The sequence below is a fragment of the Haliotis rubra genome, unplaced genomic scaffold (genome assembly GCF_003918875.1).
Source record: "Haliotis rubra isolate DU_JTF1 unplaced genomic scaffold, ASM391887v1 Scf224, whole genome shotgun sequence".
NCBI lineage: Eukaryota > Metazoa > Mollusca > Gastropoda > Lepetellida > Haliotidae > Haliotis > Haliotis rubra.
In genome coordinates, this window is record NW_025766270.1 from 1,332,651 (window position 1) to 1,346,850 (window position 14,200).

Sequence of the window (14,200 nt, forward strand, 5' to 3'; positions counted from 1 at the left end):
TGTCTTTCCCTTAACCTTTCTCCCAACAATCTGAAAAATCATTTTTATACAACTGACAATGTTTTCACTCGAAATGCTGCAGTTTAATAATTTGACACATAATATCAAGATGAATAGTTATTCAGATAAATGGAGGATGTTACAGTAAATGCGTTCAGACTTTATTAGATTTTAGTGATAACAATTTATGAAAAACAATGAACACAAAGAGGCATAATATATAAATGAATGTGCAGTTCAGCTAACACTCACCATATGTTCTTGGTAAAACCTACAATAAAATCAGACAAAAACAGTTATCAAAAGACATGAAACTGCTGGAGCAAAGAAACATTTTTTAACATACTAAAAAAACCCAAAACATTTAAAGATGCTCCAGATGAATTTATTATCATCATGTGACAAAACATGAGCAAGGTTCACTAATACCCCCGACTGCGATTACCAAACTTCAGCTGAACATCTGTATCCAACATTGCACAGAACTTTTCCTATTAACAAACGAGCCATTACCCAAATCTGAAAACAATCCATTAAATGTGTGTGAAGTTATTGGTTGAACAAATTTGATATGGGACTATCAACCCCCAGAGTTAAAGGGATATAATTTGTGATAATTCCATTAAATTCAAAATATCAAAATATAACTTTACACTGCGACTGTCTTACAGATAAGGAGGGTGATCACCACATTAAAAAACAATCTATTTAAATGTGTTAAGTTATAGGTTGAGTTAGTGAGCGAGGTTGGTTTTACGCCGCTTGTAGTAATATTCTAGCAACATCATGATGGGGGGACACCAGAAATGGGCTTCACACATTGTACCCAGCTGGGGATTCGAACCCGAGTCTTCAGCGTGATGAGCGAACCCTTTATCCACTAGGCTACCCTATCACCCCAGTTATTGGTTGAACAAAAATTGCCTTGTGTTTTTCAAGATCAAAATATTTAAATTGATGCAACACTTTAAAAAATCAGAAAATTGGAAACAAACTTTGTAGTGCACCTCTTTGTTTCCAAATTTTATATCATTCTGACCAATACCTTTCAAATTATTGTTTGAACAAAATGTTTTAAGTTAAAATTTTCATATTCCTAAGATTCTCATGAAAAGTGGGCAATCACAGGGGCTTGCAAGGCAAAAGCAAGCCACTGTGTGTGAAACAAGTCTGACCAATCATGTGCAAGACACGGTCACTAAAATTCAAGGCATTAATATCAGTGCTTTCATCGATTTTGGACACAATTTGTGTCAACATGAAATTTGGTAAGTTTGCAGTACAAATTGTGAACAGGGATTTTTGTAAGAATAACAAAAATCATGATATTTTTTTTTAGATTCTGAAGACTCAAGCTCCCATAGTAGGGCTTCAATTTATGTAATCTTCATCTTATTTTGTAGGTAATAAGATGCCAGAGTTTTTTGTTTGTTACAAGCCCTGTGCATCACATGGTGGAACCAATGCTTGCTGTTTTCTGAAAAATATATATTGCAGTTCACAGCTGCAAAATAACTTTTCTGTTGCAACTGAATTATTTAGTGCATTTTAGTTACCAGTTACTGATAGTTTAATGTGTTTCCTAATTTCTACAAGAAATGGTAATCATATTCTTGAAATTACAGTCCTTGTACATTTGACAGCATGTTACACCAGCCAATCAACTTCCAAGCAATTCCTTTGGGAGTTTGTGCTCAAATTTGTTTCCCTGGTTCGCTCTGTGGGATGGTGTCTGCCTAAAACATTGTCATTCTTCCATACAGAATGGCCATGATGTTTGGCACTGATAACAGGATTTCTTTTTTTCCTAAATATGTGCAAATCAATGCCTGTCTAAAAAAGATAATTACCTCTCAGAACAAAAACAATCATGGCAACTGTTCCACTTTCTACATATGAAATTATCTATACTGGAAGCCAAAGGTCCAGCAAGAAAACCTTAGTTAAAATTGAATTGCATCAATTGACCCATATAATGGCTCATTATTACAGTTTTGACTTGAGTGGTTGTGTGGAAACGAAGTAAACAATGCAAAACAGCAAAAGACACTTGCAATGCAAAAGCTCTTATGGTCTATGACCAGTTGAGCTATTAGCCAAACATTATGAACTCACCTGCTTTCGAATAGCTGGCCCTATGTTCAATTTTCTGTCTTTGAAAACCAGATTATCTGCCTGTAATTCAATTACACAAACTTAGTTTACAGCTTTTAGTGTTCCATATGAGCTATAATGCCCACAATTCACTGTAAGATTACTTAGATTAGTAAGATTACAATGCAATAACTTATCACTTACTATAAAAAGGTAATAAGGTGAAAGATGGTAATAAAGAAGAAGTTGGCCCTTATGTTTGTTGTTTAACTACGCTCTCAGCAATATTCCAGCTATATGGTGGCAGTCTGTAAATATTTAACCAGACCAGACAATCCACTGATCAACATCTTGGGCATTGATCTATTTACTTTAGTTGAGATACGATGACATTTGTTGACCAAGTCAGCGTGCCTGACCACCTGATCCCGTTAGTCGCCTCTTACAACAAGCATAGGTTGCTCAAGGCCAGTTCTAACCCCGATCTTCATAGGTTGGTCCTCATGTTATCTGAGTTATTGGCTTTATGACTACTTGAACAACTATTACAGTTCATTTTATGAAATTTTATGAAGTAAGATAAAATGATCTTGTCAGGTCAATAATAAGTTTGTTAGAATGATGTTCTAACTCATTCAATATCAAAACTCAAGAGTTACATATAATTTTATACTGAACAGCAGGTGCAACAAAGTTATTACCTACGGTTGCACTGCGAGCATTTTGGTTTCTTTTACTTAAATCAAGCCCTGCTATATGCAGGTCTGATCCCCATCAAAAATAGACTAATGGCATCTGGACACTTGCAGAGATGAGACATCAGTAAAAATCTGGAAATCAAGCGAAGTGAACCCCCAAAACAATAATCCAGATTCCCAAGGACTCCCATGGTAATTCAATATTGCTCATCTTTCAAACTGCTAACAGCAGATCCCTGCATCAGTCCATACATCACAGAAAATATTACATTTGAATCAATGAATCTGTACAGTTTAAGAAAATATCAAAACATATTCTCTTTAACATCAGTGAAATCAGTATCTGAGTGAAAGAAAGAAACATTGGAGGCTGAATTGTAAAATTCATACCAACAACACTATTAACTATCATTAGAAATATGTATTTCATAAACCTATGCCTGATCTATCATCCATGTAATTTCATCACAATTTGTTTTAAACACACTCAAGAAATTCATTTATCACGTCGCCGATCAACCAGTGATACATCCAGTGCATAATGAACCCAGAGAAGACGTCAAAGCTGATGAGGGACACGCCCATAGATAAGCTCTCATAAGAAAACATGGATTCAAATAGTGCAGTACAAATCTTTAAGGACCAAGGACCTGTGTTTAACATGTTATTTTTCCTTATCACTCCAAGGGATCATGAGAACTGTAAAATGCCAAACAAACCTGCCAACCAGTTACATTTTACTGGTGTTAGATTCTGAAAATTTCATATCATGAAAAAGCATGTACAGTACTTTGACATACAATACAATTTCAGTAATTAAAATAAATGAAATATAGTTATCACTGACCTGTTGGGGAACACACCAATTAGAACCACTTACCAACAATATTTCTTAAACATTTTTTAAAGTAGAAAATGGGACACTTACTTCTTTTTTGATAATCCTTTCTGCATCTTCTTGATTTTCAAATGTGACAAATCCATATCTGAAACAAATTGCATTGAAACTGAAATAACTACCAACATTATATGTATTTGACTAAAAATCCAGGGATGAAAATTGGTACGAGTGAAAAAATGAGCTGTTTGTCTTTCTCCTCCGATTTAGACGATTCACAAGAATGACCCAAGTACGATCACATCCGCGGAATTCTGTGGAGCATTCTCACTCTTTCCAACTGCCCACTATACATGCATTATGACTATACATGTATTATGATCCAATAATTAGCAAATCAAGAGACAACTTACCTCAATCTAATTTCAACTATGATCACCAATTTTGTCTAGTGCAGCAGAACTTGGTCTCATGCCTCTACCTGACTGAAACATGTCTTAACCACTACTGGCACTGAGTACTGGACTAATGGCATCAATTTCTGTTAGCAAAGCCAAATGCCTCATCGAGGAAAATGTTAAAACAGTTCTTGTAGCTACTTGAGTAATCTGTCTCACAGTCCCTGAACCACATTAATTTCCCTACTGCCAAGCCCTCTCTGCAGCGCTAAAGCCCTAAATAAAGCAAGTCTAGATTTCCTCAGGTTCAGGTTCTGAATCTCTGGTCTCCCTAGGGCTCCTTTTCAATATAAATGGGCTTGTTTGTTACTATCAAAATTATATATATTCAGAGACTAAGCCTTAGTCTACTACTTGAGTAACAAAGTTACCTCAATATTAGTCTTGATCGGAGAGAAAATTTCAAATCTGAAAGCTCATGTGCACTGTGTAACAAATTATACACCTTTTACACCACAGAACAAGTACCGGTACATTGAATTACACATTCAAACACTGATCATGCTGATAGTGATAACTGAATTAAACAAAAGTTTTCAGATGAGGCAGAAGCATGTCAAAAGACCTAAGTTTCACCAACATTCAAAACAACAACCAAAAGTCCACTAGTCTGCGACTGGAAAATTCAGGAAAGACTCCTGGTGGAGTGTTTGATTGATCTTGCTAGCATCCAGTGTCTATTTTACTTTTCATATGAAGTGGGCCCTGGGCCCATTGGTAATGAAACTAGTGGGACATTTGCCACTGTAGGTAGGTCATCAGAAAAAACAAGGGAGACAGTTTATTCACTCAGTAATTTCAATGAGTTTATCATTCAAATTACAGCTGCTCAATTGTATTATATAACTGTTAATTCAAACACTGTTACTTTAATGAGATGACCATTAAAGTTATTATGTTGTAACGTTATATCTCAGTGACAGTCTGTTTTCAACTTAAATTAGTAGACTTATTTTGACTTTCATGGAACAAAACCCACGGATATAAAACTTGCCATTTTGTTTGGACAGAATGTGACTGGGATGTCTTGCTGTCAGTTTCAACATCTACTGCGGTGACCGTGTCATTGACATTCAATGTTTTAGTTGCAATTTCTGAATTACAATTGCCATCATTTGACCCCACAACAGTTCCCTAATCTTCTGTCACTTTTTTATCTTTTGGTTTGGAAAAATGAAAGTATTTGTGACTGTCGCTTCACAGCAGCAGATGATTTTGCCCACAGCATTTTGATTCAAATAACTACTTCAAATTCAGTTACCGCCCTTCGATATAGAAATTGACTGCTAAGGGGCTCCATGCATTGATTTATGCACTGCACTGGATGTTGGAAAGCGTGCATGGTGCTGTCAGGATTACAAATGCCAATGATTGGTAGAAAATGTGAAAACATGTTGAAAATACTGGCAAGTTTGGCAGGGTATGCAGGCTTATTATGATTGTTACGAGTCATTTTACTTTTATGGTGTGCCAACCTGACCCACCAGGTCAAGGAATAGTGCGTTATTTTTTACTACTTAGGGTCGAGTTTGTGGGTCGGCTTATCTATGGTAATGGTGTAAACAGGCCAGCTGTTCTTGAAATGTCTTTGGCAATCAATCAAATTTGCAATGCGGGGGATTTGGAATCAAACACTAAAGTTGTGTTATGGATATGTTTACATGTGTTATTATTACTCAGCTCTTTTACAAGTGCTTATTACCAAAGTTAGTCATTTTCCCTTAATTTATGGTGTATATATAAACAGTGTTCACAGTATTTCTGGCTAGGTAAATAGGAACAATAAGGGTACCTTTACCAAGCATGTGTTCCAAATTTAATAACGTCACAGTTGTTGTTTAATTATTGTACAAGTTGTATGTGTGGTCGCAATTACAGTTTTATAAACAAATGCACCAACAAAACAAAATGCTTCACTAAGGTACTATTCATAATTTTTGGCTCAGGGGAATGATGATGATTTGGGGGGTGGGGTGGTGTGGTGGGGTGGTGGTGGTGGTGGTACTTACTTTGTACGTAACTTGATCTGCGCAATTGGGAACCAATCACATGTATCAACCAAGCCAGCTAGCCTGACCACGACAAGCATGGGTTACTGAAGGTACATTCTAACCTGGACCTTTGGGTACAAAGTTGAAATGATCTGTTTGATTGGCATTTTAGAAGTTGATGAATAATAAGAAAGGTATGATACTTATGGATAACATACCCATGTTGTCTTACTTAATCCCTGTTAGATGTATATGACAGGGTAGAGATTGCATTCAGAGTCCTTACTGGTAGAATCTCTGATCCTACTAGTAGAGATTGCAATCAGAGATACTACCAGTACAATTTCCAATTCAACTGGTAGAAACTCCAATTGCTCTGTGGGCAAACAACAATGACACTTTATTTGCTGAAGAACAATATGCAGTTTATGCAGGTATAAAACACTAGACTGTTTCCAGTTCAACAGATACGTTTGGGGTGGTCTGTCTCACAGTCCCTGAACCACATTATAATCCCTACTGCCAAACCCTATCTGCAGTGCTAAAGGCTAAATAAAGCAAGTCTAGATTTCCTCAGGTTCTGAATCTCTGGTCTCCCCGGGGCTCCTTTTCAGTTTAAATGGGCTTGTTTGTTTCTATCAAAATTATATACATTCAGTGACTAAGCATTAGTCTAATATTTGGGGCTAAAATACAAATGTGACTTGAGATCATATTACAATATTTACTTTTCCAGGAAATACAGAATTGGCATGTGGGCATTTTGAGAGGTTTTTTAGATGGGCTTTCCCAAAACTTTGTTAACTATTTAGTCTAAAGAAAAGTAGTTTGCTCTTCGTTCATTCAGCTGATTGAATTTACTCAGTTGAGTTTAGTATTTAGTATTTAGTATTTAAGTTATATCACCACATGTCATGCGGAGGAAAGCTCAAAGTTCTGCAGCTTTTTAATAAATGTTCAAAATCAATGGAAATATTCTCAGGCCATTTAACAACATGACTGGTCTGTTGGTCAGGTACTTGTAATGTCAAACAAAACAAGCCTCGAACAGTGTTCATGAATGGTGTTTTAAAGTAACAGGAAGTTAACAAGTAACATTGGGTCCTATAAGTTTCTGATGTCTGTCTGACCCATTGACTGACTGACTGAGTTTAGTTTTACGCCGCTTTTAGCAATATTCCAGCAATATCACGGCGGGGGACACCAGAAATGGGCTTAACACATTGTGCCCATGTGGGGTCTGACCCATTGAAACTTCACAGGACCCATAGAATAAAATTAAACACACATTTCAGATTCAACATTTCTTATAATTGGTATTGAAATTATTAACAAACGTGAGATTTATAACAGCAAACAAGTGTCACATGTCACATATAACAACTTCAGTCAAAGTCATCGTGAAATATACAGTCAGACACTGGGGCCAACAGGTTGTAGACTTCTATTGGACCGTTGGCAAATCTGCCGGATTTGTCAGAGGGTTGCAGTGTTCCAAATGGTGTTTCAAAGTCACAGGACATCAGATGTCTGTCTGACCCATTGAAAATGCACAGGACCCATGGAATAAAATTAAACACACATTTCAGATTTAATATTTCTTATAATTGACATTGAAATTATTAACAAACATAAGGTTCATAAACAGCAAACAAGTGTCACATGTCACATAAAACAACTTCAGTCAAAGTCATTGTGAAATACACAGTCAGACACTGGGGCTGGCGGGTTGTAAACTTCTGTCTGACCGTTGGCGAATCTGCCGGATTTGTCAGAGGGTCAGACGCTATTCGAGAACACTGGGGTCAGACGCTTTTCTTGAACACTGCTATCATTCATTAACAGATTCATACAGAACTCACCCCTTTGACACTCCAGCTCTATCTGCAATTATTTTGGTATCCTTGACAGCTCCATATGCTGTGAAAAACTGCTTCAACTCTGCCTCTGTTGTCTGCAAGAAAAGATCACCATTTTTCAATTAGTTATGTCAAATTTCAGAATTTCAGTAATACAGAAAAATATAGATATCTTGTTCGATCGTTATTGGTTCCCACCAAAAGGTGTTACAGAGGCCCAGATAAGCTGCATATCCAGGTAAAATATGCACAGAAAATTTCCAATTACGCATTGAAAAGTAATTGTTGCGTACCAATTACGCATTTAAAATGTTACATACGCAAAAAGTTTAAAACAAATGCGTACGGAATATATTTATAAAAATCAAGGATGAGTGATTTTTTTATGAAAGCATTTCCATTATATTTAAGTTGGTTTTGATTAGGTATGACATAATGCAGGACATACCTGCTTAATAAACTTACTCAATGACATAACACTTAGGTGAGTAAAATAACTGAAATACGCACATATTTGAAAGCAGTGGGTAACGGAAAATGAAATACCCACTCAACATTCATAATACCCACTCCCAAAAAATACCGTGGGTACAGTACCCACATGTCATGAGCTAAATCTTATCTGGAGCTCTGAGTGTTAATACCAACTACAGGAAGAAATGATGGGTCAAGCATCTTATCAATTCAAAACAGTCCCAGCGGTAACTGTAGAGTAGACCAACATGAATTCATTCCACTTGACTTCAAGAAAATTTTACCAAAATTTAAATTTTGGCCAAATGGACTAGCTACAAATTTACCATGCAAGGCAGCAAGCTAAATACATAAAATGTTATACTTACAGCACTACTTACGTTAGCCGCAATACCCCCTACAAATATCCTATTTGGAATGACTGTACCAAACTTTGGTGCATGGTTACCACTGAGGGGTGTGCCACTGGGGGTGGTGCAAGGGGAAACATCAGCAGATGACTGGAAGAAAGACAAACATTCATAAACAAAAACACTGCCTAGGAAACATGTAGCCACGGCCAAAAACATTTGCACATAATCCACCTTATACATATAATACAATATATGGTGATTCAGAGGGTCAATAATATTCAGTTCAATGTTACTTTGTTCCAAAATCCAAGGATAACATACTGATCCACAAGCATCAAACCTGATTGTATGCGACAATTAGTCCATTACAGCATCAAATAAATGTATTATGTAACAGTCACTGTAGATCAACTGAACATATGTACTATGTAGTCTACAATTTCAAATGTCAACTAAGGCAGACACTTAAAAATAAGCAAGTTAAAATGTAACATCGCATTGGCACTGTTTCAGCCATATATAGCGACAACTTGAAAAGTATGTTTCTGTGAACACTAATATTCAATAATTTCCAACATAGTTACCTGTGGATTTAAAACTAACAAACTGAATACTTTGTTCATTGTAATTCTTGCATTCTGAATGCAGCAAGATCAGTGTTACTGTATTCATTATTTGATGAATACAGGAATTTAACTGCCCAAAAGGGGCGGAATTCTTTCATCACTCTGTGAGGAAGTCTAAAAATACCAATAATTATTACAGTCAAGAGAAAATTGAAATCCCTTTCATCACACCTGTATCACCAAGAAATTATCAGGAATAGTAACATGATTGTGTTAGATTTGAAACATATCAACCACAAAAACAATGCTGACATATTCCCATCTCACTCAACAAACACTGACATCACACATCTCAGTCACACAGATTCCATGTCCTCAGGTTATATTTCTAACTTACATTTTTCCAACTACAATTTCTAAGAAAACAAATGCCATCTGAAACATCTGCCTTCTCCTTACCAATTCATAACAGTTGCAGTTTTTGTCATGGATTGTCTTCATTGGCAGGTCCTACGAACCCTGTTTGATGTTCTTCTCCATTGATGGGCTACCTACTTAGTGGGTGTGTCAGGTTATGTGCATTCAGTAAACAATCAGATTCATGTTAAGTAACAACATTTATTCCTAGACCTGGAATGTTTATCAATGTCATAATACTTGTCTGTTGTGATCTATAATAATTGTTTTATATTAAATTATTGTTGATAATGGTTAAATGCATTTTCCTACTAAAATTTAATAATAAGGTATGACTATTTTTTTCCATTTACTTGAGGCATTGCACAAGCTAAATTGATCCATACCGTCAAGTGAAAAATAAATAAATCAATCATTAGATGATCCGTATAAAATAACATGTTGAAAAAATGTAGACGTTAAGCTTCCTCAGTGTCATTTTCAGAGTTTTACTGTGTACTGTGTAACTAATGTGCTCAAATGCCTTGGCGAACTATCACTATACTTTCAGTGTCCAAAACTCATTAGGGGTGGAAATAACCCATTGCCCGATGCCCGAGTCCAGTGTATTTTTCTGTTGGGCAAGCAAGTTTGTATATCACACTGTACCGGTGTCCAATATTAATTATGTTGTTTATTTAAAAAGTCAACAAGAAAACGGCCGGTATAGTGGAAAGATTATCAGGGCAAGTGATTTTACATGTGCCACTGTACCGGAGTACACTAGCAATTTTAAAGTTATTTCCACCCCTGCTCATCCTGAAAGTATGGTAAGTGGATGAGTATATTTTAAGACACTTTTAACAATATTCCATCAATATCAATTCTAGGGACACCAGAAACTGTCTTCACACTTTGCACCTACGTGGGGAATGAAACAACCAGGCCTTTACCCACAAGGCTACCCCACTGACCCCTGAATGTATGGGGCCCTAGTCATGACAAATGTATAATTTGTGAAAACATCAATAAACCACAAGACAATACCCCTTATTTACCTCGTACACTTGTGGGTGCAAACAACATGGATAGAGAAATAATCATTGACAAATTTTTCATCGACAATATTTCTGTCTTTTAATTTAGCTTTATAGCCTGCCATATAAAAAACCCATGTCCTACCCAGTTGTTGATCACTTCAGTGACAAAGGTACAAGGGTATGCAATGAAACATAACAGTAAGATTAAATTGAAGCTAAGTTTATAATTTGTGAGTCAACTAAGTCATGGTTATTTCCTTGTTTTAGACATAAACTAGAAACTGGGTGTTTTAAGTTCAATCAAACTTATAGGAAGTAAATATACTGTTCATTGTGCAACTGAATTACGTGTAGTTTCAATAATTGAAGCAGTTATGCAAGTCTGTGCCAAGAACTTCATTGTCTGCTGACTGTGTGTGTCAGGGCTTTTCAGTTGCATTTAATCCAAACATGTGAACTGACCTAACAAGAACAAAATCAATTCTACTAGATTTGGATGGGGCTAGTGATATGAGTGAAACACTACCATACCTTTTAGCTCACATATCAATTTAGACCTGCACGTCAATTTAACACTAAATATAATTTTTTTGTAACCACAGTGTTAAAAATAAGACACAGGGGTCCCAAGATTCAAATACTCCAGCAGCAAAGATTACAGGTCCAAGAACACTCAAACTTCTAACACTGAGTTTACAATAGGGCTGCAAGGAATACACTATGTGGCGAATATGATACGTATCATGAATATTGGGTAACGAATATAAATAATTATTCACGAATACAATATTGTAGTTAAGTGATTGATGTACAATTTGGAATGCCCATGTTGACAGTTTTGATTTGTCACAGCAATAACCAGTGATCTCATGACACTCAAATTTGGTATGTAATAGTTATATGTATGATGTATTTGTCATGTTGGCCGTTGGCCTCTTAAAGAAATAAACATAAACAGTTATAGTCGACAGTACCATGTGTGGCCTTGGCAAACTAACATGACTTACGCTACTGCAATGCTAGTACATATTCAATCCTTGCATATCTCACTTTCCAAAAGTACACAAGGGTTCAACTTTGCTCAAGTAAAACATGCTCCCTTAAATAAATCGTAAATATTTGGTTCTGGTGACCACGATTAACGAATTTAATTCATGAAGGGCTACGGTTCGATTCACCGAATATGCAAGTGAATCATTACAGCCTTAGTTTACATCATATCACTTCCAAGGGATTGTGAACAATCCAGATGGTCTAGATGTTTTATTCAAAATCTAATTACTTTACATACCCTCTAGTCCAAAATAAGGGCCACATACAAGTTGAATATGACCAACTGTTGTCTTCCCACGTTAGCCTACACTTGCTAAAAGTTATAAGTATGTTAAGAAGAATATGGCAATGGGAATATTGCAGTTTACTATTTAGGTCAGTAAATATTTACATGTCAAGTTGCATCCATGGACAGTGATAAAATTTAGTGAAAGTCCTTGGGTCACCAAAACGTATGTCTTTTAGTACCCTGGGCCTATTGGAAACCCAGTCTTGACAGTAGATTTGATATGTTTATGATCATTTACTCTCTACTTTCTTTAATAATTTCAGGCACTCACATGCCATGGTCTACCTACAAATTAGCAGACACGTCATGGACTTTTGATCAAACAAGCTGGAAAGCTTTGGCACAAGCCTGATCTTTTGTTAACATAGTCCCAAATTAAAACTAGATACAGCCTGAAATCTGGTTACAGGCCTTACTATATTTGTCCCTGTTTATTCAAATTGATTACAACTGCCTGACACTTCACATTTGACTATGATAAGAGTCCTCCTTTAAATAACCTGACACTGGTAATAGTGAACCAAACTAGACTTTCCAGTGTTTGTTTCTTGCAACAGTTCCAACATTTATTGTCCTACCTGATATGGTATGCCTGGTAGAGGGAACCATACTTAAAATGCTTTAGGGAAGATGTGGCTACACCCACCATAACACACAATCGTCAGTGCTACGCTAATTGGGCATGTTGGCCTAATTGAATATTTAATAGTGATCCAGAGACGGATCCGTCAAAAATCTAAATAGTTCGGTTGCTGATGAGATCACATCGCCGGATTTCAATGCGAGCAAAGTACCCCGTTTATACGTCATTTAATTACGATGTACATTAAATATGGAATTAATAAGAACTGCACCACTGTCTTATCACGGCTGATTCCTGCTTGGCTAGGGATTTTAACTTAGTGTAGCCGACATCTAATTCTTGCAAACCTGTAAGTTCGGTTAGTCACAGAAACCTTCGAACTTTCTGGGTCCAAATCACAGTACAGAAAGCACACGGAGATATTTCTGCCAAGGTTTACGGAAGAAGAAATGTGATACGTTTCGACGCATGCTGCACTATATATAGCAAGTTCTTGGAGAAAACCGATCCAAGTGAAGAGCTTACCGCATTTGATCACAGATAACTTTCACGCTGGCATGCTTTACGAACGATGCACAGGCCCTACACATATTCACGAATTCTTCAGAAAATACGAAAGATACTGAATGAAAACTACACTCCATAATAAGTAGAAACACCAATAGTGTATATAAGTGAAAAAACTTTACTTACCATGATTCAACAGGGGAAAAATTCAATAGTCAACAACAAAACAAATGCAACAACTGAAGAGGTACAGTGGCAGCCGACAACTTTCAGACAGCACTAGTACCCCGGGCGGCATAGTCTATTACGGAGACGGGGGTGCAGGTACTTTCGGAATAGCCCAAAAATCACTAAAAGAGGAGAGGTGTTTCTCTGAAATAGATATAAAATGCGTAATTATATTTTCTATCTATATATTTAAGAGATTATAACGACAATTTAGATACTCTTTACACGAAAGTAAATAAAGTCAACCTACCACCCCCTCTTCTTTGCTATTATGGAACAATCTTTACATAGGTCTTCGTCTGCTAGGGATACCATTTCGCGCCAGCTGAAACGGAGAGCGTGTATCGTGTATCAGTCCACCAATGTGTCGTAAATATAAGTAAATGACAATAATTCACGCATGAACTAAGCATACGGAGACAATGCACTAACAAACGAGTTAAGAAATACAGTAAGTGCTTTGTAATACACACATCTTCAAATAACTTGTTTTTCTCAACCGAAACAAGTACTTATATGGTAAAATATTCCATATATTCTAAATGTCAGAAAGGCACACCCGACACAACTATGTTAAACTGTTAAGTTTTCAATTACGTTGTTGGAATACGGATTATAAAGGTGCATGGTGTTAGCAGTGTCCTTCCTTCATAAGATTTATAATACTATTATATATAGAAGCACTGTGTGTGTGTGTGTATGCATCATCTCTCTGTATATTATCTATACACCTTGTGGTTACATACTTCCATTATGCTATTCATGTTCACAGA

The 14,200-nt window shown here is 36.4% G+C and overlaps 1 protein-coding gene across 4 annotated transcripts in view; it reads right to left on the reverse strand.

Annotated features, from left to right (window-relative positions):
- LOC124277608 (protein boule-like) overlaps positions 1-13,489 on the reverse strand; it is a 33,441-nt gene extending 19,952 nt beyond the window's left edge. For 3 of the 4 annotated variants that reach the window (XM_046713332.1, XM_046713331.1, XM_046713330.1), the window contains exons 1-6: positions 13,386-13,489; positions 8,781-8,912; positions 7,942-8,033; positions 3,721-3,778; positions 2,116-2,175; positions 253-271 (exon numbers count right to left, since the gene is read on the reverse strand). In XM_046713332.1, coding sequence (XP_046569288.1) covers positions 253-271; positions 2,116-2,175; positions 3,721-3,778; positions 7,942-8,033; positions 8,781-8,912; positions 13,386-13,388 — 364 coding nt within the window. In that variant the 5' untranslated portion in view covers positions 13,389-13,489. The remainder of the gene's footprint in view (positions 1-252; positions 272-2,115; positions 2,176-3,720; positions 3,779-7,941; positions 8,034-8,780; positions 8,913-13,385) is intronic. The other variant, XM_046713329.1, reaches the window with a different exon arrangement.
- Positions 13,490-14,200: the final 711 nt, after the last annotated feature.